The 25681-nt window shown below is 44.3% G+C and overlaps 9 protein-coding genes across 9 annotated transcripts; 4 read left to right on the forward strand and 5 right to left on the reverse strand.

Annotated features, from left to right (window-relative positions):
* Positions 1 to 519: 519 nt before the first annotated feature.
* IL334_003579 (uncharacterized protein) lies at positions 520 to 2118 on the forward strand (the record flags this gene model as incomplete). The annotated part of the gene is made up of 6 exons (XM_062935309.1): positions 520 to 1226; positions 1285 to 1390; positions 1475 to 1620; positions 1677 to 1767; positions 1834 to 1938; positions 2017 to 2118. 6 exons carry the CDS (start codon positions 520 to 522, stop codon positions 2116 to 2118), a joined length of 1257 nt encoding a protein of 418 aa, XP_062791360.1.
* Positions 2119 to 3682: 1564 nt separating this feature from the next.
* On the forward strand, positions 3683 to 4326 carry IL334_003580 (uncharacterized protein; the record flags this gene model as incomplete). The annotated part of the gene is made up of 3 exons (XM_062935310.1): positions 3683 to 3987; positions 4178 to 4227; positions 4307 to 4326. 3 exons carry the CDS (start codon positions 3683 to 3685, stop codon positions 4324 to 4326), a joined length of 375 nt encoding a protein of 124 aa, XP_062791361.1.
* Positions 4327 to 5536: 1210 nt separating this feature from the next.
* IL334_003581 (uncharacterized protein) lies at positions 5537 to 5887 on the forward strand (the record flags this gene model as incomplete). The annotated part of the gene is made up of 1 exon (XM_062935311.1): positions 5537 to 5887. One exon carries the CDS (start codon positions 5537 to 5539, stop codon positions 5885 to 5887), a length of 351 nt encoding a protein of 116 aa, XP_062791362.1.
* Positions 5888 to 6496: 609 nt separating this feature from the next.
* IL334_003582 (uncharacterized protein) lies at positions 6497 to 7512 on the reverse strand (the record flags this gene model as incomplete). Its single annotated transcript, XM_062935312.1, has 6 exons — positions 6497 to 6561; positions 6624 to 6891; positions 6988 to 7177; positions 7241 to 7286; positions 7360 to 7430; positions 7484 to 7512. The coding sequence occupies 6 exons, from the start codon at positions 7510 to 7512 to the stop codon at positions 6497 to 6499; spliced, it is 669 nt and encodes a 222-aa protein (XP_062791363.1).
* Positions 7513 to 8392: 880 nt separating this feature from the next.
* IL334_003583 (uncharacterized protein) lies at positions 8393 to 9288 on the forward strand (the record flags this gene model as incomplete). The annotated part of the gene is made up of 2 exons (XM_062935313.1): positions 8393 to 8675; positions 8762 to 9288. 2 exons carry the CDS (start codon positions 8393 to 8395, stop codon positions 9286 to 9288), a joined length of 810 nt encoding a protein of 269 aa, XP_062791364.1.
* A 454-nt stretch (positions 9289 to 9742) lies between these two features.
* Positions 9743 to 18174, reverse strand: IL334_003584 (uncharacterized protein; the record flags this gene model as incomplete). The annotated part of the gene is made up of 31 exons (XM_062935314.1): positions 9743 to 9853; positions 9915 to 9932; positions 10014 to 10028; positions 10100 to 10124; positions 10186 to 10456; positions 10736 to 11500; positions 11573 to 11805; positions 11870 to 11889; positions 11954 to 12040; positions 12089 to 12335; positions 12389 to 12672; positions 12737 to 12816; positions 12871 to 13099; positions 13160 to 13251; positions 13301 to 13523; positions 13576 to 13665; positions 13725 to 13821; positions 13869 to 13922; positions 13974 to 14042; positions 14101 to 14170; positions 14239 to 14408; positions 14465 to 14606; positions 14666 to 15254; positions 15320 to 15431; positions 15480 to 15536; positions 15597 to 15620; positions 15685 to 17034; positions 17089 to 17274; positions 17323 to 17363; positions 17425 to 17583; positions 17698 to 18174. The coding sequence occupies 31 exons, from the start codon at positions 18172 to 18174 to the stop codon at positions 9743 to 9745; spliced, it is 6387 nt and encodes a 2128-aa protein (XP_062791365.1).
* An 860-nt stretch (positions 18175 to 19034) lies between these two features.
* On the reverse strand, positions 19035 to 20270 carry IL334_003585 (uncharacterized protein; the record flags this gene model as incomplete). The annotated part of the gene is made up of 7 exons (XM_062935315.1): positions 19035 to 19123; positions 19192 to 19347; positions 19402 to 19604; positions 19670 to 19721; positions 19787 to 19958; positions 20144 to 20182; positions 20265 to 20270. The coding sequence occupies 7 exons, from the start codon at positions 20268 to 20270 to the stop codon at positions 19035 to 19037; spliced, it is 717 nt and encodes a 238-aa protein (XP_062791366.1).
* An 830-nt stretch (positions 20271 to 21100) lies between these two features.
* Positions 21101 to 23865, reverse strand: IL334_003586 (uncharacterized protein; the record flags this gene model as incomplete). Its single annotated transcript, XM_062935316.1, has 8 exons — positions 21101 to 21128; positions 21207 to 21308; positions 21466 to 21696; positions 21791 to 21857; positions 21925 to 21937; positions 22006 to 22036; positions 22192 to 22966; positions 23088 to 23865. 8 exons carry the CDS (start codon positions 23863 to 23865, stop codon positions 21101 to 21103), a joined length of 2025 nt encoding a protein of 674 aa, XP_062791367.1.
* Positions 23866 to 24242: 377 nt separating this feature from the next.
* On the reverse strand, positions 24243 to 25373 carry IL334_003587 (uncharacterized protein; the record flags this gene model as incomplete). The annotated part of the gene is made up of 4 exons (XM_062935317.1): positions 24243 to 24800; positions 24937 to 25030; positions 25115 to 25163; positions 25241 to 25373. The coding sequence occupies 4 exons, from the start codon at positions 25371 to 25373 to the stop codon at positions 24243 to 24245; spliced, it is 834 nt and encodes a 277-aa protein (XP_062791368.1).
* Positions 25374 to 25681: the final 308 nt, after the last annotated feature.

The following is a 25681-nucleotide window of genomic DNA, read 5'->3' on the forward strand; positions in this document are numbered from 1 at the left end:
CTTGTATCTGATGAAGACGCCTGAAAGTCGTGGCTCGCTGATTGTCCTTTTGAAAGAATGTCTTCGTTAGTGATACAGCTAATGACCATCTTCGTTCAACCTTCCCGCGCGTCGCGTGACTCTGCCCACTCTACTCACTCGTGTCTATCCAAGGTGATGCTGCTAATCGGTATTCGATAACTTACTAAGCGAGAGTCGTCTGTCGAATCTACAGCCCTGCAGACTTTTGTGTTCGGGTACACAAAGGAGTGAGAAAGAAGGGAGGAAGGGAAGACCTTGAAAAACAGAACAGAGTGAGACTGAGAACAGAGAAAGTTAATTGACTTGTTATTATGACGCATCAGAAAGGCGCCTGTTTACGTAAGCAAGTAAGGTGATTTCCCACGGTGTATTTTGACGCGTGTGTTGTTGACAAAAGAAACCATCCCAAATAACAATCACAATCACTGGATTTTTACAAACATCGGCATTGATACAACGATCCCTTCCATATCTGATCCAGCTAGAAACAATAACAAAATGGGTCTTCAACGTACGCCTCCTCCTCGATCTCAACCCCTGAGTTCTGCCCCTCCTTCACAACCCATTGAGGAGGATGTGGTCCCCTCGGAAGTCGACAAGACGAATGAAGCGGACAAAACAACTTTGTCGAATCTCACTCCTGCCAGAGCTTTTGTACCTCGTCACCCGGGTGTGATGAGAACCCCACCTCATGGATCATCGGAAGCAGAAGAGTTCAGACAGCCAGAGCATGTTGATGAGAGACCAATCCGACCGGCACCTTCTCCTATGACTACCCAGGACAAAATGGATGTTGACCCGGTGGCAGACGAAGAAGAAGAGAAGGAGGCCGAACAAATAGTAGAAGCAGAGAAGGTAACTGAGGACGTTGATCTCCCTGTTGCGACCGTATCTATGGAACTGGATGGACAAGAACATGAAAGCCCGATAAATCCCGCCAGTCCCTCTACGCCACCTTCTATACCTCAAAGTTCAACTTCTCAAGCAGGACCATCAAATTCTGCTATTGACGCCGTTCCAACCACGCCTGCGACTCAACCAGCAGCACCCAAAACACCAAGATCAAGAAGAAAAACTATGGAACCTTTGCCTTCACCTCCCAAACCCTTACCGCTCGATGAGAACGAATACGAATTCGGAAGGAGATATCAGTTGACTATGGAGACTTTGGAAAGAGCCGTGAAAGCTGGAGCCCAAAGATGGACGTGAGTATTCTTTATGAGAGTTGGAAGCGATTGGTGTCTTATCTACAACGTCATCTAGTGCCGATCATTTTAGAGGATGTTTTCCTGTGATGGCGAAAGATCTATCGAAGGCAATGGAGAACACATGTTTATCAGCCAGTCAAACTATGCGCAATAATATCATGGTATGTCCTAGCATCTACTGTTCAACCCAATGTATAAACCATAGATCATCTGTTGACTGACAGTTTCGATTGCACATGTCATAGACGAATGCGAAGTATCATATGGAGCATTACAAAGTTGGACCTGCATTACGGGCCATTGACGAAGTAGACAAAGAAGCTAGAGATCATCTGCGTGCGAATCCGGCAGAATCTGAGCAGGGCAAATTGGGAAGACCCGATGCTTGGAGGTGAGTAATCTGTTCCTGGGAAAGAACAATATACTAATAGTTATCTATTACGAAAGGCCCGATCTAGCCCCCAACGCTTTAGTCGCCTCGAGTGTTCTACCAATATACGATGATGCTTATTCCAAACTCAGGGAAGAATATGTGGATGTGAGTGACTGCTCTACACCTACGATTGCGAGGCGCTATGACTAAGCTGAATTGCATTTCTTAAAGCTGCATAAATACTGTTCGGAAAAGTACAAGTCCATAATTGACAAACAGAAGTTACTGGAAGATTTGGAAGGTGGAGTAGCGGATGGAGTGGTGGATCTTGACAAGGTACGTTCAATTAAACGGTCTTAAGACATATAGGATGACGCTTATGGTTATCATTCATGTCTCCTCGACCTCAAATAGACAATTGAAATATTCAATAAACTACCTGTTGAAGAGATGATGCTGTGGACGGAATCGGCTGAAACGAAACTAGAAACGAGAGCTCCCGAACAAGTATCGTGAAGAAGCCATTTGATACCTCTGCAATCCCATCTATAACAATGCGATAAATTTTAATAATACGTTGTAGCAGATACAGGGATTTTTTCCACGTATTAATATCAATCAATACTTAGTCGTTGATCTCTGTTGTAATCCAGATATGCAATTACCATTGTCCTATGACAACAGGTCGAGCCTCAGCAGGCATACGTCCCAAAGAGACACGGGTGTCGATTCGGCTAACCCTCATCAATGACAAAGGTAGAGTAGACGCGTCTTCACTCAAACATCCTATCACCATGAACTTGCAGTCCTTTGACAACCCTTTAGCATGTTCTTGGCCTTGATCGTTTTGTCACGAGTGTTGCTTCGGCCAATGCATTCAACGTTGCGGGTGGCGGTCTGTGCTGATAAGTTGACAATAAAACTGGAATCCCTTATCGATATGAAGGCGTTGCAAAACACGATAGGGGTAATGTATAATCTACAGACTTAGAGTACCAACCCAGCACCATATTACTCAGGTGAGTCGTCACTTTCAGATTCTGTTTTGTTACTTGAAGCAGGATTGCGTATCAACAGTACTCTTGTCAAAGAATGACATAAGCATCGCCTCGCTGATGTACCCCTAGGGGGAGAAATACAGTGATTGATTAACTTTCCACGTCGCTACGAAAGGAGACAGATTTGGTTCATACTCCTCATTTCATGATGCGATCCAATGGTCAATTCTGCTTGTCGAGGTTACAAGTGAGGTATAAAATATGGTAGTCTTCTGCGAACACACCAAATCTAGTGGATGCCATATTGAACCAGAAAGACACCGAGTCGTGACCCCCTTGATCTACTATGGATCGATACTTCCTTGAGGAAGTACAAAAGATGGTTCAGCCGCTACATTGCGGCAAGGAGCTGAAACGTGATTATATTCACCCTTTTACACTTCGTCAAATGATCGAGTCCACTTGAGAATCTGTGACATAGATATAAGGACATAATAATTTGGACCTGAAACCAATTCGAATGTTAATGGATGGTGGTTTGTTCTCGATATCTTCCAGCCTGACTTCAATGTCAGGAAAGAATACCTGCTGGGGTAGTGGCTCAGTCTCACGTGATGGATAATACGGCTCTGTACGTCTATTTGCACTAGATAAGCCTCTGGGACTTGCGACCTTCCCGAGCTCTGCCTATCCCGTTCGAAGTGAAAGAGGGGTTGAGGAAAGCACCATTGATCATTGAGAGCTTCGGTTGTGACACATTTTCTGAAGCTAGATGACCGAGTGCAATTTACGGAAGCAGTCTCCTGAGAACAAAGGTGGCAATAATCGCAGTTCAAAGGCTCTGTAAGCTATATGCCCCTGATCTGCTAATTTGCCGGTGACATTGGACAGTTGATTGATTTGGAAGAATGGAATAATGAGGTTATATCCTCCTTTCATGCTATAACATAAGACCGAGTCGAACCAAAGTGATAACTCGGGAATAAAAGATGACCTATAAAAAGACTGGAAACATTCACGATCGATATCAAGACCACATACCCTCGTCGATTCGGATATAAGCGTTGATATTCGTCCACAAAATGATTTTCTCCATCTTAGCCTTTGCGTGTTTAGCTACTGCCTCGTTGACCTCGGCAGCTACAATCAAGGGAAAGATCAGAAACATCGATCAGAAACAGTGTATTGGATTTGGAGGTGTAGACAGTACACCGAAAAGCAGCGAGCTGGGCATGGTCGATTGTGCTAGTGCTCCAGAATGGCAAGTAGATGAAGGTGATCAAGGGGGATATGTCTTGTACTCCCCGCAATTGACTACAGCTTTACTGGTAACAGAGAATCATGTGGTTGGTGTTGCGGATTCTTATCCAGGTGATGAAACTCAGCAGTGAGTCGAGTGTTCTTCCATGAGATCTTTGGTTGAGAAAATCTAGAGCAGTGTTGATTACGCCAAGCTGATCCATGTTTGGTAATTCAAGCTGGGTTTATAAAAATCAGAGGTTTTTGTACCACGATGGTGGAGATCAGAAGACCTACTGCCTATATGCTGAAGCAAGCTTACCTCGTGACTACCTCAGGCTCACTGGATGCGACGCCGACGGTGGGAACAGCGATGCTCAGAACGTCGGTAAGCAGGAGCATCCTTTTTTGGGAGGAGCTGAACGTTGCATGGCTGATATTTGGGCGTCTCTTCCTACTTTGTTTAGCTTGGGAGACCATTGATTGATCGATCCTCTCAACGGATCGCAATCGAGAAATACTCAACTCCTTCTGTGACAGATTACCATGTCAGAAAATGGTAGGTATGTATCATAATATGTACATGTATATATATATATATATATATTATAACGTCCAATTAGGAAACATGCAGAGCTTAGTTAGAAGACGATGTCCATCTTTCACTCTGTTGGTTGTTCCACGAAGCTGGTCAGTTTTTACGGTCGTTATCATGACAAGCGGTCTTGCTTCAGTTGCATTCCGGTAGTCTAGGAGATATCCGCCAATATTCCATGTCCACAAATACATGTATACCATAAACTACATTGAATGGTGCTTGTCAGCCTGAACGACATCGGTGAACGTTCAGAAAAGGATCTGATGAAGGGGCAACCGACAATGTTGAATCCTAACAAAGCGACACCCACCATTTACATTTCCCTAATCGTCAATCGATGTCGTCTATCTCAAAGCCCAATCATACATCATACAAGGTTGATGAATCCAGGCGACGAGCCATTCTCACTCGACACACCACCGAGATTAAAGGAAACAAGTATGTCCCACCCTATCTGACAATATTTACTCCTTTATTCGCTTACCTACCTGGTGAGACACAATGGGTGATTGAAGTTGATCTCCTACGGGGTAGTGAGCCGATAAACCATCTACGATTCAAGGTCTCCTTAAATGGCCGAATTTCCCTTAAGAAGAAACAAAAGGTGATTTATATCCCATGTTGTGGCAAAGACCTGAAACGGATTGGCTGCATCCCTTCGGTTGTATCCCCGTCCTGTAATCGAGGCTTTCCCAAGTCCAGCGATCCGGGCATAAATAGCAGCAAATCAGCCTGACCCGTATAAAGGAAATCAGCAAAATGCTATTCTCCTTGATTGTCCTGAATATCTAAGCGATCAATGGGACAAGGGTATGGTAAAAAGGGAGCTGATCTATTTGGCGTCATCCTGGAGATCTCGAATACTGGTCTCCTTGATTCATTGATCGCCAGGGGAAGTTCGATACCGAAATATCTCCTATAGTGCGAAAGGAGCTGAAATATCTCCTACATCATCCTTTGAAGTTTGACCATAGTCTGAAGGTTGTATCAAAGTAAGCACTTAGGTACAGAGCTTTACCCTGTGTTCTGTATATGTAGCATATATAAGCTGATGAGTCTCTTTCAAATAATCTCACGATTCAAAGTATTCAATATTAACATGTTTGTGTTTATTTCAGCTCTTACAATCTTAGCTGCTCTGTCCTCAACATCCGCTGCTACGATTACCGGGGTCATCAAAGATGTCGGTGTCGAAGGTGGACAATGTATCGGAAGCGATTCTGGAGGGCTGAATGTGCACGATGCTACCAAAGGTCTGTTGAATATGGTCGATTGCGTTGGAGCGCCTAAATGGCAAGTAGACACTGGGGATCAAGGAGGATATGTTTTATTATCTCCGAATTTGACTACAGCCTTATTGGTAACAGATTTACTGTACATCAATGTGGGCGATTCCTCACCCGGTGACGAACGTCAGCAGTATGTTCTGTCTCTTTCACCAACGCCGTGATCAAGTCGCGTTAATCTTGATGATGCGATAAAGTAGCTGATTCGTTGTACATCTAGCTGGGTCTACAAGGATAAAAAACTGCACTACAACAGTGAAAATGTCTGGGAACTCTGCCTTGGTGTGAATTCAAAGTCTCCCGGTCTGTTCAATTGTGGTTGGGAGCGAGGCCCCTATCAAGGACCGAGCAGTGAGTGAACCCTTTCACAATTAGGACGTGAGATGTCTGACAATTGGGTAAATACCTTCACCATATTCAGCATGGGAGATTGTCGAATAGTGTAACCTCATGGATTCCCTTCAGAAAGTATTGACCTCTTCTACGCTCAAAAGCCAGAGTCTGTTTTGAATATATATATATACAATTTACGCACCACCAGAATGTCATATTAGGGGGAATGACATGATGATATAGTTTATGTGAATCGTTCATCAATCAACCTCTTCAATGAATCTTCGATTGCCAGTTTCTACTGGTTTTATTGCAGTTCAGCAATGCATATCCAAATGTTCACTTTACTCTCACGCATATCTATTGGCCCGAACCCATGCGCACCCCTCACAAACCTTTCTATAGAGGTCTGCAAGGGTTGCCTGATAGTCTCAAGCTCCTTATTTATTGTGCCAGAGTAGAGTCTTCAGACTTGTCCAGGCATCAGAATCGTGGTACAGATAACCTGCATTTCCACCCGATCTTAGCTTGAAGAAATGCCGTCTCGTTGGGTTTGATTAGACTTACGCATACTATTTCCCATACCAGGCTGTATTCTCTCTCCTCTATGCCTGAACATGTACATGACTCCAGCCCAACTTAGCGCGCTGACTATTGCAAAGGGCAGCTGAGCTGGTGGGATGGATTTAGGATTTGCTTGAGGAGAAGTGAGGGAAGGTAGTGGGTGTGACAGAGGTGAAACTGGCGTTAAAGGTGGTTTCGAAGATGAATAAAGTCGTGGTAAGAATGAGAGGAGAACTCGAGACATCACATAAAGTACTATTTGCTCGTTTATCTAGGGGAAGAGAATAGGTCAGTTCTACTCTGTATGGACAATGTGAAATGGATGTTAAAAGCCGGCGATGGATTTGTATAAGATAACAAGACTCACTGGCGTCCTCTCACCGAAAACCCACCAACCACCCAATCCACCAGCAACGAACGTATCTAAATCCCTTTCTTTCCCTCCATTCAATCTTTTCTGCAGAAGTAGTAGGAGCTTGTAAATGGTAACGAATTTACACAAGTTCAGAGCGTGTGTACGGGTCGCCGTGAATATGCCTTTTATCTTCGCAGGCCATCTACTTCGGTATCAGCTTGATACAAAGAAGGTATCCGAAGTCCGAATAACAAGTGTGACATACGGCTTGTTTGAGAAGAGAAGAGTCATGACCAACGCGTGAGGAAATCCTATAGCACCAAATGTGAATACCGAATTGCATTAGCAAAATAGTGGATCAGACATGTATAGAACCTAACATACGAATTTTAACTCCATATACCAAGCCGTTCCTTGCTCCCTTGAGAATAGCAAGCATGTCATGATTGGCGGGGCTGTCAGTCATATTAGCATGATTGCATTGGTTTCTGCTCTAGGAGAAGCTCACTCCAGTAAGATACGCTGAATCGAAGACATGATGGGTGGTGTATCGATATGAGCCGTTGAGGTGTCTCCTGCTCGACGTGAATATATCTATCAGATATCGTTGCTTCTGTCTATCTGCAGAGCTGAAATAATACCTTGATGCTCTTATTTTTTACCGCATGAATGTATTTATCAATGTGTGTCGATAAATGGAGCTGTTGACTTGACTTATGAGGATTACTGTTTCGAACGAATTGTTGGGATTGATGATTGCACCTCGTATTTCTTTTCTTTCCTGTCAACATTTCAATTCAAGTTCAGGGCCGGTTATTCACCTAAGACCTTTTACCGGGGAAAGCAGGGGAGATTACGTAAGAGCCGTGTCCCGTCGACGTTTGGGTATCTTGACACATTTCGTATTTCGAAGTAATGTATTGACATGAGACAGAGTTCATTGTCCCCCGACAGTACAAGCTTGCTCTACTATAAAGGTCAGAGGATCCATCGATACGAGATATGCGTTGTGCAAATGAGGATCTCTGACATCCACGGGAGTCTTCCAGGTAGTTGATTCTTTAATTTGGTTGACCGTCGGTCATAAACTCCCCAGAATGGGTAAAACCCGATGGCCCATTGCAAGTGACTCTCAAGTCAATGTATCACCTTTCGAAGACGCCGAGCCCCGAGGCTGATCTCTACTCCGCTGCATTCAATCCAGTCTCGACCACTTCCCCTTTTGACCTCCACATTCAGGACCAATTTGATGGATAAGCCTAAGAAGATGGAAAGTGGAGGATGAACTGTCTAAACAGGATCTCCTTCGAGCTACATACAGATAAAAGGCACACAGTCGACAACGACATCTTAACAAGTTGCCCCATTAATCCTTACTGGTCTTGTAAGAAACTACATACGGCTATTGATCTTCAAGATGACCACTTCTGTTCTGATCACTGGAGCCAATTCTGGTATTGGATACCAAACAGCTCTTTCCCTTCTGCGATCAACCAAAACCACCTACAAGATTTTTGTAGGCGCTCGCTCAATTGAAAAAGCATCTTCTGCCGTGGTTAGCCTGAAAGACGAGGCCAAAGACACCAAGTCCGATGTGTCACCTTTGGTAGTGGATTTGGAGGATGATGAATCGATTAAGAAGGCTTTTGAGGAAGTATCGGGAAAGATCGACAAATTAGATGTTCTAGTCAATAATGCCGGTAAGTCCTCGGTATGCTCCATTCATTCCTGCGAAGGAAGCTTTCGATTTGTATGGGTCCTGACATAAGATGTTGTTGAATCTCAGGTATCAATATCGATATGCAAGGTCTCAAAGAGGGACTAACAGACCGACAGATATTCAACAAATCTTGGGATGTTAACGTTACCGGTACACAGATTATCACTAAAACCTTCGTTCCACTTTTGATCAAATCAACAAATCCAAGATTAATCTTCTTGACAACAAGCATGTCTTCTTTGACCATTTCAGAATATCCTCAACCACATTTCAATCAATCTCCTCCTGCCGGTTGGCCAAAGCAAAACCCTGATTTCTGGTCATATAAATCAACTAAACTTGGTTTGGTCATGATCATGCGAGATTGGTATAAAACTCTCAAAAACGATAATGTCAAAACTTGGGCTATAAACCCTGGTTTAGTAGCTACGAACCTTGGTGGTGATCCTGACTTCTTGAAAGCAATCGGTGCTGGTGATCCAGCCGTCAGTGGAAATTTAGTCATCAGTGTCATCGAGGGTGGAAGAGATAACGATGTAGGCAAAATGTTAGGTGCTAAGGAAGATATTTTCGGTGATATCGTACCCTGGTAAATCAGGCTGTGTAAGCTCTGTGAACTCGATGCCAAGAGATAAGACAACTAGTGATATTATCCGCATATGAGGAAACCTATGGACTTTACGTATTCCTGACCCTGTCATCGATAACTTTGCCCTTTCTATCAGTCTCGACCTTCAGGTTTACAGAATGTATAGATTGGCAGCAACGATGTATCAGATACACGCAATAGCCCTTCAATAGAACTGGGTTGACCGTGACGAATTGATACTTATAAGCAAGGATTGTGCATAATTTTTTTACTTTGTTGTGTACAAATCAACGTTTGTGTATAGATAAATATCATTCCAATCTTCTCTTTAGGTGAGTTTCTCGTGTATAGCTATGATGATCCCCCGTCTCGTCTCCGCCAAATATGTTCCGTGTATTGATGTATGTATATGATATTTTGTATATATATAATCTTTTCCAGCAAAGTAAATTCCTCGACTAAATGGCTAGATCCTGAAAGGCGTCGCTGATTTGGTTTCCTTCGGCAAATTGGGAACCGTGAAATCCTCCGCCACCGATAGCAGCTCCGCACTCTGGACAGGTGCCTCCCTAAACATGAGTAACATTGATAAGAGTCAGGAAATGGGGTACAGTGCTCGCCTTCACGTACCTGGTTGGCTTGACCACACTGCAAAGATATAAGAATATCGTCCTGTTATCAGCCAAACAACTCCATCTCGCCTATAACGGAAGGGGACACATTACTTACATCTCCAACAGCATACTGAAGAGAAGGGTGACACAAGATAAAATCAGCAATCACACTCGGCTTTATGGGAGATGGCATCAGCTCACTGGGTGACCGTTTGGGCATGACATCCTATAAGTAGTCCTGGGGTCAGTATACACGTCTCACAGTCACACACAAATGCGGTACACACCATTTGGTAGCCGCATTGCTCGAAGTTGTGTTTCTCATAGCGTTCTGAATCTCCATTTTCTCTTCCTGGGTCAGCTCTGGGAACATGCGTCCCTCTTGCGCCATGACAATAACTTTATCCCATTGCTCTTTTAAGGTCCCTCTGATATCCCAGTAGTTGTCGTCAAGCCAGGATTCTCTGCTACGTTTAAGGATAATATTACCTCTTGGAGGACATCGGTACGCATTCACCGCCACATCTATAGCTTCCAACGCAGCAGTACTTTCTAAAACTACTTATTCAGAAGCCCATTTCGCCAAATACGGTGTCTGGGAGGAAGCGGAGCCAATAGCTGATTCCACATCGAAACGAGAAAGGTTGAGTTGCCACTGGAGGAGATATAAATGAGATTTCAAGGCTTGATTAGGTGCATCGTTTTCAGATGCATGAACAATACATGCTGAGGCGTCTCGAATACAGCATCGGATGAGATATCGAGTGAAAAAAGCGAATCGAGCAACAATGGCGGCTGGCGTTCCAGTGGATTTCATCTTAGAGCTGTAAGACTTACACAACGCCAACATCGTTTGACGGAGGTCCAAAGACACCCAGACGGCTTCCACTTTGAAAGTAGAGGCGGCCCGAGGAAAAGATGATCCGATTTGCTGCCTAGCATAGTCGAGTGCCAGTTGAGAAGCTTCGGAAGCTTCCATGCTGAGTTGCTTTTCCCCCAACTCCCTCTTCCTCATTAATTCTTTCTTGTACTCTCGATACAGATTTCCGTGAGTGGTTTCGTATGCCTTAACATGAGGTGACTTGTATGTTATGATAGATTCAGTGATGGAATATAATGGTAGAATATCTTTAACAGCTGCTTTCCAGATTCGCTCATATCCAGGCAGAATTCCGTGCTTGGACAAGTCGAACAACATGGATGATGATGTAAGTATCGGCTTTTCCTTCCTGATGTCATCGTCTTGTCGTTGCATGAAGCTTTTGATTATCCCAGTGGGCGCAGCAGACTTCTGAGGTAGGTCTACAGATGACATATAATCTACGATGGCATTAGAGTTAATTTCAGCTTGTCCCTTCGACAATCGCTGAAGATTGATCGAACCATGGGAGATTGCAGCTTTCTCTTGAGCAGACAGATCAATGCTCTTTAATGGTCGGCCATATCGCTGAATGATCGAGGATAATATAGGCCGTCGACAATTTGGACAAGACGGTTGTGGTCCGCATTCAGATTCATTGGTCTGACTAGCATTCGCAGTGAGTAGAGTCCATTGATCGTTGTGTTCACTTCGGCCATAATAATCGTTCAGTGCCATGATACCTGCACAATCATGTCGGATCAGAATCGGCTGGGCGAGCGAGATGGAGATGGCCTCCAGATTACAGTACTCACCGTCCATCGTCTCGACAGTGAAAGTGTGGCCGCAGGCTAGACTGATAAGCCGAGACCCAAGATCTGGGAGTGATGTGTCGATTTCTTGTAAAGAATTCATCGTCACCATGTCGACTATTGAGCACTTTTGCTCAGAAGTAGCACATTCGGGACAGACCTGCTTCGTGCAATCTTCTCCACAAATAGATGGGCATGGATGGGCGCAAGACAGAAGACGATCACAAGGCTCGTCGCTAAGAAGATATCGTGACGTTTTTATCAGCGTGCATCCGGGGTGAAAAATGTATTGGGACGTACCAAGGGAGTCTTGAACAAGGCTGCAAGAAAGTTCACAAAGTCACCAGAAAATTCGAAGTTCTGACTAAGAGACGGGACACTCACCATCGAGCATCCATTTTGACATCTTCCCTGATGTTCACAGGACCAAGAACACTGTTCGAGACAGGATCGGCATGACCCTTGGCCACACTATTCATCCTTTAGTGGCATGTTCAACCTGTACGTTCGTCTACTCACCTTGTGATCGCATCGCCCGTGATCGCATGTCCGTTGACAGGGCAAACTGCAAGGGGCGCACCCATGCTCCAAATCCTTTTGACAAAGACCTCTACAAGAATGACCACACGGTAAAAGCTTGTCGCACTTGTGATCGGCATGGACGAGATACTGATTGAGAGCGTCGTCGTAGAAAGATGGAGGTCGACAGCTTCCACACTTGGCTTTACAGGATTTGTGTTTGCAATCGATGTCCATAGCGCATAATCTAAGACGTATTTCTGTGTCAGACATGTTGAGAGATATAAATTCAAGACTTACTCTATGCATGCCAGAGAGCTGATGTCTTCGCCACATTTGATCATGACAGAATGGCCACATGGAAGTTGCTTTCTCGTTACTTCCTTGCAAGAGATTCGCTTCGTATCTTGAGCAGCGCCGCAAGGAACCTCAGTGGCGGCATGGCCGCAAGGTAGCTCCACAGAAGCGACAACAACGTCGCATACATGCGGCTCACCACAAAGAGCTTTGCAGACGTGTGGTGTACCCCGCCCGCCACACGTCAGACCGACCGGACATGGTTCAATACACGGAATGGCCCGATGCTACACAATCTTCATGTTAATAGTTGAAGATGCGATGTCTCAGTACATATACAGAGACGCTCACAGCACGATCCGTTGGGTGGCAGAGTCGAGGACACAGATGTCCACATGGTAACTCGGATCGACATTGATCAAGGCATCCCCCTGCAACTAGTCAGTAGGTAAAATAGCGGTATCCCTCTGAGAAAAGGGACTCACCGTGTGGAGACAGTCTGGAGATCAGACCTGGTACTCTTATCGGACCAAAATCATGATCTGGATGCAGATCGCATCTAATTGGGATGTGATCGAAAATTCCATCACGTTGTCCGATTGTTTCAATCACCGATTTCCACATCGGGGCTTGATTTGAGAATAATTCAGTGTTACCAAGAATGACCATACCATGTTTTGCACGTGACAGAGCAACATTGGTCCGATTAGGAGACTAGGCAAATCTCGAGTCAACATAAGAGACTGGACAAAACATGAACACAAATTATCTTACCTTGAGGAAACCAATAGATGCTCTAGCAGCTTTGTCAAGCATGTTTGATCCGCTTTCTCCGTGTTCTCGACGAGGTCCGGCATTTCGGACCACTAGAAACAAATTATCATCCTATCCAAACAGTTTGGGGACTCCACTGACGCGATAGGATCACCACTTTCGCTTCTTCCCCTTGGAAATTGTCCACGGATCTAAGTGTCACCAAAGAGTTCGCTGATTTCTGCTCTACTTCTCTCAAAGCGTTTAAAGTAGGTATGTCATCGCCTTCCTCCAGAAGCGAAAGCTTATCCATGTCTCTTTGATCTCGGTCGTCCAACTGAACGAATAGTTGCATCTTGTCTAGATATTGTTTGATGAGCTTGACCTAGATGACTTGTCAGCGCGGAAGGGCCCATGAGCCAGGAAGTCATACGCACCTGACCGAGGTATGGCGTAAGTACGGCAATTTCTCCTGCCTGATAGCCTTGATTGATAAAATGTCTGACAAGGTCGCAGACGATTTGACCCTGAAGAAAAGAAAAGTCAGAATGGAGAGCCAGGTGAAAATAAGCTTTCGCCAACTCACCTCGTATGTGTTTGTTGAGGATGAGCTATCTAAGGACTGCTTGTCCTGTCCTTGACTATGATCAAAAAATACGACATTTCGTGACATGCCCCGTAGACTGATTCAAGTTCAGCTACGCGTGATCGACAGAGGAAGACAACTTACGATGGAAGATTTAACACAGACTCATGGTCTACGAGATCCGGATAAAGGTAGTTTCTGAATTACAGATTTAGCAGCAATTTGAATCTAAAGTTCCAGAACACTCACCGGATCAAGTCAGAAATTTCTGGTCGCATACGACGCTGGGTCTGAAGTACCGAATACGGTAAACCAGCACTAGTGTATTGTACAGGCTAAGTCAGCAGAAGCTTTAGCCAACCAGATATCAACTGACTTTACGAGTCTCTCGAAAAGAGATTCATCCAAGCGATAATGCTTGCCCTCTCTGGATTCTACCGACAGGCCTGAAATGGGACTAAGACTTTCAGCCAAGCAATTAAAGAAGGAAAACCTGAGGCGAAATGACACTAACGATAGTTCTCAATCTGTGGTCGGAGCTGCAGGTGATCTCCGATAAGTATAATCTGCTCAATGGAAGGCACCAGATTGGCGACAATATGCGCTTCAAGACATTCCCCTGCTTCCTCAACCATCAAAACTCGAGGTGAGACGCTTCTCATAAGCTCAGGGATATTGGCAGCACTATTCCAGCCGTTCGTCATCAGTAAATCTTTCGATCTTTCTCAATGATGACTTACCCGTTTGTAGTACATCCTATGATTTTAGCTTTTTTCAATGCCACTAACTTCCTTTCATCGTGAAGACTTCGGATCCTGGCTGTGATCTCTCGGTGAGCGTTTCGAAGACGTGACAATTTAGGGATTTCAACTCTTAGCATGTCTTGCTTCCAGTATTAATGATTCTTCTTCTTTCTGGAAGGGCGAAGTTCCAGACATCACATTCTTCCAACAAGTCTCCAATCATTCGGTTGGTGCAAGGACGAGTCCATCCGTCGAGGAAGGTTTGATCGATGGAATCGTGCTCGGAGCCATCGGGGTCGGAATCAGACGCGTCGGCAGCAGCAGCCATCGCCTGTAGATAGGGGGGTAACATTGGATCTACTTCAACCTGTGAGGCCACTGCGGTCACTTCGGTCTCCGGGGTGTTCGTGAGGTGGTTCTGGACGCGTGCCAAGAGTTGAAGATCAAGCCCTTCCCTCCACCATATGTATGGGGACTCATCCGGGGAAGATTCTTTTCTCCTTCTGCCTTGTGTCTCCCATTCTGAACGCTGCTCCAGATGATACGCCCTAACAATTTTGGAAGGAGCCTCTGAGAGTTCTTGTCCATGTTCTGGGTATTCGCGCATGAGGTATCCCGCTATCATTCCCCAAGCCATCTTGACCTGAGAAGCAACGGAGACAATGTCGCAAGCCTCGTCCATTTCTTCCTCAATCCCGGCTCTTTCGGCGTAGCTGCGACCAAGCTCGTGCCGAAGCGCTGTTCTTGGCGCGTGCGAGCTGCTCGCGAGCTGCTCGTGAAGGCTCAGCTTTGCCAGGCAAAAGACAAGATCAGCGTGCGCTTTCCACATCCAGATCACATCGCAAGACTTACCGCTTGGATGATCTCAGATTTTGAGCGAGATCCACATCGGACGATATCCTTCGTTACCTGAGTGTAGATTTCCTCAAGGAACTGATCTAAAGCATGATTGGTATACGCAATACTATGGGTGAGGTCAGCACTGGTTCATGTAATGCCCAAACTGACTGACACGAAGATGGGAGAGACACCACTGTCTATGAGAACCTTTACGTTCTTGATACCAATGCTACGTGTGAGATCAACATCAGAATCAAGTCAACGGCAGATCGAATGTGAGACCACTCACAAACTCTTACCCGTACCTGGAGGGCTACATTTAAGGTTTGTAAATCAGTCAGTATTCTAGTGAAGATGACAACTACGGGTGCCCTTACCCTTCAATTATAGCGAACTCGCGGGATAAGGAATCTATCAAGGCAGAGGTTTGTGACTTATCCAAAGTGGATCGGTTCTCCAACGATAGTCTTACCGCTTCAATTTCATCCGGCTTTGTCGGGTTCATGACCATACCTTCGCCCTCACCCACAATACCGTCGAGCTTGTAGGCGAATTCTGGGTCGCGAGCAAAACGAGGCGGTCCAATGGCTGGGGTAGGCTGAGCTGCGTTGGTCGTCCCTGCGATGTATTCGGAAAAAGGTACCGAGGTCGGTTCCAAAAGCTTCAACCTTTCTAAAAAGGGTAAAAGAGTTCCCAAAATCAAGCCGGGGATTTCGAAGAGGTTCATGGGATGGGAGGACATCTGATTTTGAGGCTGCTGATTACTAAGTACTCGAGTTGCGGCCGCGAAGACTTCGTTGCTGTTGAAGTTGACCTTGACCAGTGCTCTGTCTTTCCGCCAATCCACATCCTCCTGAACCTGACCGAGGAAAACTTCCAAGTCTTCAGGATCACTTGCGACTGACTTTCTCATCAAAAGACCGACCATCGATCCGGATGCCAATTTTGGTCGCGTCTGAAGGCCTATTCGTGCACTCTTCGGTGTAATCACTGACAGAATGACACAGAGCTCGTTCTTGACAACTTGTATGGCGCTGAATTGCACACCTGCGTAGATATTCAGATCACCCGCGTCCGATGAATCTTCGTTTCTCCATCTACCTCCCCCTCGGCGCAGAAGTTCCTGTAAGGCTTTGCTACTATTACCTCGGAGATGAAAGAGGAGACTTTTGACGGCAGATTGCATCGGTCCTACGGTGTTTTCTCTGAGCATTCTGAACAAGACATCGAGTCGACGGTCCATCGTTCCAGCGGCGAGGTGATGAGGAGCCGAGGTTATGTTCGCAGGTACATAAGGTGGTACATCGCATACAAGCTCTGCATGGGTTGGAAGGGCTTCAATGTATTGGATTGCCGAGTGATCATTATCATGTCGCGGGCCATTTGATCTCATGTGTCCAGGAGGGACATAGTCCCGTTCGAGATGCACCAATGTAATTTGGTTGGCGATATGGGTCTCGTTGCTTGTGTCAGAAGTTGGTAGATGTCGAACAAGTTTGCCTTGCACACGATCAACAATCTTTTCCAAACGTGACAGAACGTGTGTTGTTTCTGAGACCACACTGTTCCGAGTACTAAGCGCTTGAGTGACGATATCATCTTCAAAGCAGAATGCAGAGCACAGGATATCTGCGGCCCATCGTTCAAAGAGGATTGGAAGACCGTTGATAAGGTTGAGCAGTGGTTCACCATGTTGAGCGAGAGCAGTGTTATTGATAGTCAGGTATCTGTGAGAAGCGTGTTTGAGTATACTTGGCGTAATTAGTGCTGTATTTACTCACTGGCAAAGTACATGCGTTAACGGAAGTATCACCTGCAGGAAGGACTTTGGCTGGAACACCATTGAGGACCTAGTATGATTTTGTGAGACCGTCTTTGTCTCTACCATATGAGTTATACATTTCAATGTATTGACAGTCCAGCTGGAGGTGTTGAGGTCGAGCAGGGTGTAGAGAGAGTGTACGTCACTAAGTGTATCACGTCAGCTTGATACTGCTAATATGTGTATGACTCACTGCTTGATGTGACTATTGATAACAGTATTTGCCGAGAGATACTATATTTTTTCGTTCAGCGGTATATTCGACAGCCGATCGATGAGTGTATAATCTGCTCACGAGAAGTAAAGGCATGAGACCCCTTTGAAAGCTCAACTCTCTAGGAGATTTAGGGTCAGCCGAAATTTCAGGCCAAGCGAGAACTTGAATCAAACGAGAGTTCAGATGACCGGGTACTCTAGCGATAGAGCCAAGGATGACTTGAGTGTCTTGATGGGTCTAGCACAATGATCAGTCTCGGTAACAACCACGACAGTGTAGCACAATGATCAGTCTCGGTAACAACCACGACAGTATGAGGAATATAGCAAGAAATGGAATTTAGCGGCTTACCCAAGTAGCAGTCTCCATTGTAGTAGCTACAAGTCCATTGACGAAAGAGTATACTTCTTCAACACCTTGAAATTGATCTCCCCTTTCCAATCGAATTCGAAGTCGTTCAAATGGCCCGAGTCTCCAATCAGGCTGGATATTACCTCGGAAAGCGTCGGAATGGAAGTCGCCAACCCGGGATGCAATATTTGGATTCATTGTCTGAGCTGACGAGATCGCCTTGTGATCTCTTGAAAGGGTTATTGTATGCTCAAACTTACAATCAGTACCTCGATCGCATGTACCTTCGTTGTAGTAGGCATTGCAGTGACCATTTGGAGCGTAACGAGTGAAGGTGCGAGCAGTGCCTTTATTGGCGGATGCTTGTGGTCGGTGTTGAGCATTGGCTGGTGATGATGGTGAATTACCATGGGAGAACTGACATTTGTCACCACGTTTGCAGCCTTGCGGCGTGTCAATGAAGCGACAGCGCTTCATATGGTAAGTAAGAATAAGCACTTGAGGAGGGGACAGAGAGCTCAAAGCGAAGATACGCAATGGAAACGATGAGAAATAAGGGTATGAAAGGGATGATGAGAAAGAATAGAAGATGAAAGAATACTGCAATCGAATTGAATTATAAATACACACCGGCGTCGCACTGGGACGTGTTTTTACATTCACACAAACCTTTGAATAGGTGATGACGCTTTGTTCGTTGTTGAGGCGAAGAATGATAGCACACTCGCATGTGTCACACAGACCTCCTCCGACTTTTCAGACGCCTTGACCCTTCGACCTTGCTTCATTTGACTTGGCTCGTTTCGACGCTCGAATGTTATTCGCATGTCTCTCACGTATGGGAGGAACGAATCTGTGATCACTGTATGCAAGTAGCCTCTGCTTGGTTGGGTAAACGTTCATACAGCTTGGATACAGTTGATACACCACAAAAGGAACATCCAGTATTGAAATGGTAGAGATATATGCAGTTGAATTATCGATAAGTGTCCGTTACGTAACCACGATGGTAGTCTCAGCTCAAGTAGGTGATATCTTAGATTGGTAGTTTTGAATTGGGACAATAACTATCTCTCTGAACTGTCAGTGATGTATCTACATCTTTGTATGTGCATAATGACTACTCCGTGATATAATCGATGCTGAGTGCACGTTATTGGTCATGATAATACATGTCACATTTTCTACAAGCTTGCGATTTCTGTCTCGTGTGTCTACATCACTTTGAAGCCTGTCTTACCTGTTTTCCTCGGTTCCCCCCCTTTGGCCCCCCTTATATCTTGGTTCTCGGATGACATATAAAGCACGGAAATAGCTGAATGGGTCTCGGCTTCATTCTAGTAATCGCTTTGAGATTGATTGTAACCTTGATTTTGGTCGTAGCCACCGGTGTTCCTATTTCCAGTACCAGAACCGAATTCGTCACCTGACATGATGATGCTCAATCAGCAGGTGAACAAGATGGAGAGACTGCGAAAACCTTGGGTCACTAACCGGACATATCGTTATCACCTGATTGGCCGTATCCGCCTCCTCCTTGATTTCCCCCCATACCCCTTTGTCCGCCTTGGTCGAAGTTACCTCCACCTTGATCAAAGTTATCTCCACCTCGATTGAAGTTGTCTCCACCTTGGTCGAAGTTGTCATTACCTTTCAGGTCATTTCAGCGACCACATCCGATCTGATGCGAAATTGAGAACGTACCATATCCTGATTGACCTTGACCTCCTTCGTATCCTGATTGGCGGCCTCCTTGGCCTCCATATCCTGATTGGCCTCGTTCCTGTCCTTGATCCTGGTAGTCGGATGGACCTCGTCCTTGGCCTTCATACCTTGATTGACCCTGTGAGTCACCTTGATAACCTGATCTGCCCATATTATTACCAGATTCATCGTTCCTCATACCTCTGTATCACAACATCATACTTGTTAATATCCTGTGGGATCAGTGGAAGACTTTGGAAGGACGTACCCATATACGCTGGATCCAGTAGATGTATCGTCGCCGAACTGACCAGAATTACCTGCGTTCATCATTTAATCAGTATTTCAAGTAAGTATCAGTATGTATTTCTTGGTCAACTCATACCTGAGGTTGATCTTTGCGAAGATCCATAACTGTCTCCTCCTTCATTCATGCCATTATCATTACTACCATAATTGTCGTTGTTGTTGTTGTTGTTTAAGCCCTGCTTATTGTAATCATCGTTGCCCGGTCTGGAGAATTCCGAGTCATCATCCCCTTGAGAAGAACGTTTGTTCTAAGATATCAACACTTGAAATAAGCATTGATTTCTTAATCGCTTTTAAATATGAACTAGGAGAGAAAATGACCATACTGCCTAACATCGATGGGGGGTCTCGTACGAGATAGAAACGGAATGATGAAGCTGCAAGGTGTCGGGCATACCAGTACATGATGAGAACTGCGATGAATAGGACTTACTTGGCCACCAGGTATGGCATCTTTGACTTTATCCATGAGCTAATATGTAGGTGTCAGCTTGCGGTCTAAGTAAGCTAGGTGGTGTAACGGTCTTAGTTTCAGATTAGATAAGGCCACTTACACCCATTTTGATTGTTTGTCTGAATACTGTTGTTATGAGGTGGGGTGATTAACGTATGGTATGAAGATCTGTTTGAAATATCTAAGTGGAGAGGAATAAGAAATTGAGCAATCCAGTGAGTATTTATAGGGATCGTTCTCTATCATGTGTAGGTGTTATCAGAACGGTCATGGGTGAAAAGAGTATGAGAGAAGCATTCTAGAAATGAGGGTTCAGAGCCAGAAGGTATCCGTACCATCATTCTCTCATAATGACGTTCTCCGTGTTTGCATTGTGTGTATGATGACTCACAAGATTCAGGATGAGATTCAAGGTGGAAAGTGCCTATGACGAAAAAGGCTATATATACATTCCTCTGTCTTGAAAATATGGAGGTATAATATGGTCCATGGTTCCTATGACTCATGCCCATCCCATTTCTTTTAGGAACATATGTGTACTTGAAAGCTCAGAAAGAAACAGCGCATGACGAAAGCTCAGCTGATAAGGACAGATAAGGTACATGTCGGTGCCTAGATTTCCGCAGTTTTATTTTAATCTTTCCATCTTCCATTCTCACGAAGAGGGGGATCCAGAGCTCTTCGTCATTTCATCATCAGCTGATCAACAAGAACAAACGTGTATCGTTACCGACAGATTCAAACATATTAACGTCGGATACACGTGTATGAAGTCAATGACGATGGCGGCGAAGACCTCTCTCTTTAGACAGATAATGGCGACGCGACGAAAATGACTTTACATCCGAATCCGAATGGTATATGCAATTTTGGTATAGTGGCGACTTCACCTGTTATCGTACATACAGTAAGGCAAGATGTTTATGATGGCAGAACTCATAAAAGTGGGTTGTATGATCTGACTCTATCAATATGAGAATACAATTAGTACTCCTCCTTTAGGCGGGAATTGTCAGATTCACAGACGAAAGTTGAAACTCACTTTGAAAAGTAAAATGGTTTTTGATGTTTCAATGCTAATGCTAATACTTCACCTGTTAATAGATTTATTGATCTGTATTCAATGATCTCAAGTTTGTTCCACCTGAATGCCAGATCAGGCTATCAGCTTTATTATTCTGTTGGAAAACCGTTCACGACAGCAGTATGAAGGGCAGGTTCTATAATGGTAGGAAAATAGAATAGACGATCATGAAGAGAGAAGATCTGAGCGTCATAATGGGAGAAAGCTGCAAACTCACCTTCCTCTACCAGTAGATTTCAATGCTAATTCCATCTCAAATTCATATTTTGGATTTTCGATTCCAGGCTCCGTCAAATCCGTAACTAGGATTCTCGCAATCCGTTTTCCTCTGCTCGATATATCATTAGGTGACGTAGGAATGGAATCTGAGCGTATCAGTTTCCATCGACCGAAGTGCAGTCCTTTACCCCTAATTGAGGGTTTCAGGTTTGGCACTATCTCTGATGGACTAGATGTTTGTGGCAAAGCGATCAGCCATGATATTCCTCTATCAGACAAACCGTGAAGAAGCTCGGAATATCAAGTGTAAGGATGTAACTCACTGATCGGTTGTAAGGAACGAGATCACATTTCCATCCGGATAAAATCTAAGGAATCTATGGTATGTTACTAAAAGCATCATCGAAATTAGCTTAACACATAGTGACCCACGACCGTATTTCTGACATTGACTCACTCATATGTGTTATCTAAGTAAACATACAGCGTGGAATTGATCAGTACAATTGCAGCACACGTGATAAAAATTTGAACTCACGGTAACCCATTCTTCACCTGCACCCGGACGTCTGAGATCAACGCATTCCGAAAGAGAGTCAGCTGTATCCGATCTTCAAGTTAAGAAATCCGTCTCTTGGAAAAACCCGAATCTCGCTTCCTTCTTCGCCGCCGCGCGATATATCGTTTGGAAGAGGGACTAGCAATTGGAAATCTGTACACTCACATATAATGACAAACGGCGATATAACAACCATCCATTCTTACTCTTTCTTCTTCTACGAAAGTAGTTCTCCATTCGTTCCTATGTCGCTTAGCTAGATCTTTCGCTTGAATTACTTCGACCGGTACTGTATAGGGCATTGTTTCTTCTTTTGTAGGATTTAATACATGTCCTCCTTGATCCTGTTCGTCCTCTTCTGAAAATATTTCAGGTAAAGGTAAGATTGAAGGGGGTATATAAATTCTTTCAGCTATTCGTTTCCAAACGTTACTATATTGCGTCAGATATCTTGCTCTCCAACATGTTGAACCAAATCTTTCAATCGAAGTGACATCTAATCTGTTTAATATAGGTTCGAATAATTCATTCGGTAGATTCGATATTGGGCAAGGTAGGTCTTCTTCAGCAGCCACGAATTGTATTTCATTTGGAGGTATGATTAGAGATTGAAACATTGCTGTTAAAGGTGATAGCGATATTGGAGGAGAATCAATTGGTGTTATAGGTTTTGTCATTGTAGATGTTGTTGGTGATTGTTCGGAAGTTAGGGTTGTGCTGGAAGATGCTTTTTCATAGTCAGGTGCCATTTGTATATGCCTAGCAAACGAATATGGTTCGACCGAAGGGGGTGTAGGCGATATGATATCTGATGAAGAAGGAGTTGGAGGTAAGTCATTTTGTATATCGGATCGTCCAAATTGCGTTTGTTTAGACTGAGCTTGGGATTGAGATGTGCTTGAAATCTTCAGTGATCGAGCGTAGGATCTATCTACGTCGTCTGTAGACAAAGAGGGGGAATTGTGTCAGCGAAATGCCTTCCATGATAGCATTGTCATTATTGATATAGTCGGGGATGATTCATGTTTCGTTTTGATGCTTCGATCAGACACGGGACTCACCATCCAATTTGAACGCTTTTCTGTACAACAACAAAGCATCATTCAGTTTCCCACTTTGTTCACTTTCCACAGCTTTAGTATATAATTGGACAGCTCTTTCCTTATCATTTTTATCACCATCTGGTCCAACAGCTATTGAACCTGTATATCTTATTGGTTTGAACGAATTTCCCGATATATGTGATGAAGATGAAGGCGGTTTGAATGGCGTGAATGTTGATGAGGTTAATTCAGAGTCTAGATTCTCTAGATCGATTGATTGACCGGGTTTGTATCGTAGTGGTTGTATTACTGGTAGTGGTGGATTCCTTTTGGGTGATATGGGTGATGGTAACTTATTTGTTTTCGACGGTGATGTAGGTGAAGTAGATTTTGATATAGGCTGATGATCTTCGTTTGTGATTGTGTGAGGTATTTCAGAATCTTCTTTGATAACGTCTCCCTTGTGTTTAGAGTTTGTAGCTAGAGGAGGTATTTCTAATTGCTTTCCTTTCTCTTTACCTTTACCTTTCTTAGTGAGATCCGTGTTCATCCCAATTGATGGTGTATCATTTTTCTTAGATTTCACTTTAACTTCTTCCCTCCACTGAGCTCTAAATTTCTCTAATTCGTCATCTTCGATGGTCTTCTCCTTCTGCTTTTCTCCGTCAGTCCTGACATTTTCGATCTTGTCGTTTGCTTCATTCGATTGAGGATTAAGTGTAAGTCGATCTATTTCTGGCAGGATATCAGGTGACGACGGTGTGGGTGGAGATGAATCTACAATCGGACTATCCATCTTTTGTCCTTTTTCGTTCTGTGATCGAATGCTCCTTTTTGAATCTAAGTTCGAAAGAATGTTCAGTATATCATGATTATTGTGATTAGAGGATTTGCTCGTAAGATTGGTGTCGTCCCCCAACGACAGACCTCCACCTTGCAATGACCAGCTCCGTCAATGACAAGATGACCCAATATGAACAAAGGCAAAAGAGGTGAAGTCGGCAATTGCCGATAAACGCTGACGAACATATCAACCTTGTATAAAGTGGAAAAAACATTACATGAGGGTATCTCTCATCGTATATTCACATCTGGTATAAAAGGGGGCACGCTTGATACAATATATCCAGCGATCACAGTGTCCATTCAAATCACGTTTTCTGCTGAGCTATTCTATAAACCAGTTACTACACCTCCCAGACCTAGTGATACTAAACCAACGACCATACAAACTAGACCATGTATGCCTAATCCACCTAATCCAGTGAGCATAGCAGGAAGGGCATCACTTGATCCATTACCGTCCGCAGTACCATTACCATTGGTAGTTCCATTACCTGATTTTGTACCGTTGGTACTTCCGGACGCAGTTGGGATAGCTGAAGAAGTAGCACTTTTAGCAGATGATTGTGTGTGACTACCTGTTTCTCCAGGAGCACTGGATACTCCATCTGTCGCAGCTGCACTTGCACTCTCGCCTCCAGTAGTACTTGCTCCTTGACCATCTGTACCAGTGGAGGAAACCACTGCAAGACCACCTGTACCACCACCAGAAGCGGCAGCAGTTGCTTCAGCTACATCAGCACTCCAAGGGTCGGATGCAGTGGCTTGTTCGGCACTTGCACTTGATTGAGCTTGTTGTTCAGCTTCTCCCCAGGTGAAAGTGGCATGTTTGTATCCATCAGGAGCGGAATCGGCCCATTCGTAGATACTTCCAGTTGCGTAGAATAACTAATAACGTAAAATATCGTTTCTCAGTTTGCGTTTTTCACTAATTAACGGTAGACAGCTTGGCTTGACGGGAATGAACATGCCATATGTTCAGACAACAGTTTTGGAAGTGGTAAGAAGAGAACATGACACTTACTTGGATGTAATAACGCGTTTGATAATAATTACCAGTACCATCACCTTGACACGAAGAAGAAGCACATCCGAACGAAGAAGATTCGAGATCCGGTCTGATAAAGATCAAGAAACACAAGATCAGTGATCGATTGTGACAGAGTCCAAAGCGTACTCAATATGTGTTGGATTTTACTCACAAAGGGATTGTGGTGATCGTATCGTTAAATCCAGATAAACAACCAATTACTGGATGCCACGAGAACGGTGAAGTTAGTTCTGCGCAAGCAAGTCTGAGAAAGTGGGACGTAGATGGGGAAACTCACCACAGTCGTAATCATTGGTGACCCATTCAGGGAATTGTGTTAAATCGGGTCCACCATTCGCACTCGCTTCTTGAGCTTTCAATCGAGCGAGAAACGGTAAGATGGCAAGTATCGCTAATGATATGGCGTTCATGTTGATTCAGGTTCTATTGCCTTTTTGATATTGTCGAGCGCTACTATCTCTTATCGATTAGTCTAGAATGAGAGGAATGTATGATCTTGTTTTTTCACTGATACGGTATGGTGATAAAGAGTGAATACAGTTAGAAAATCAATTAGTTGATTTAGAGGGGGTGAGTATCACTTCAGCAAGTGCTTTATTCAGGCATATCATCTACATCTATTGAGAATGGTCCCAGGAGGTTTGAGTGAAAGGACCTCGTTAGGAGCGGTGAGTACAAAGGAAACATCCTTTATTGACACCTGTAGATATCTTTAAAG

This window comes from Kwoniella shivajii, chromosome 4, assembly GCF_035658355.1.
Source record: "Kwoniella shivajii chromosome 4, complete sequence".
NCBI lineage: Eukaryota > Fungi > Basidiomycota > Tremellomycetes > Tremellales > Cryptococcaceae > Kwoniella > Kwoniella shivajii.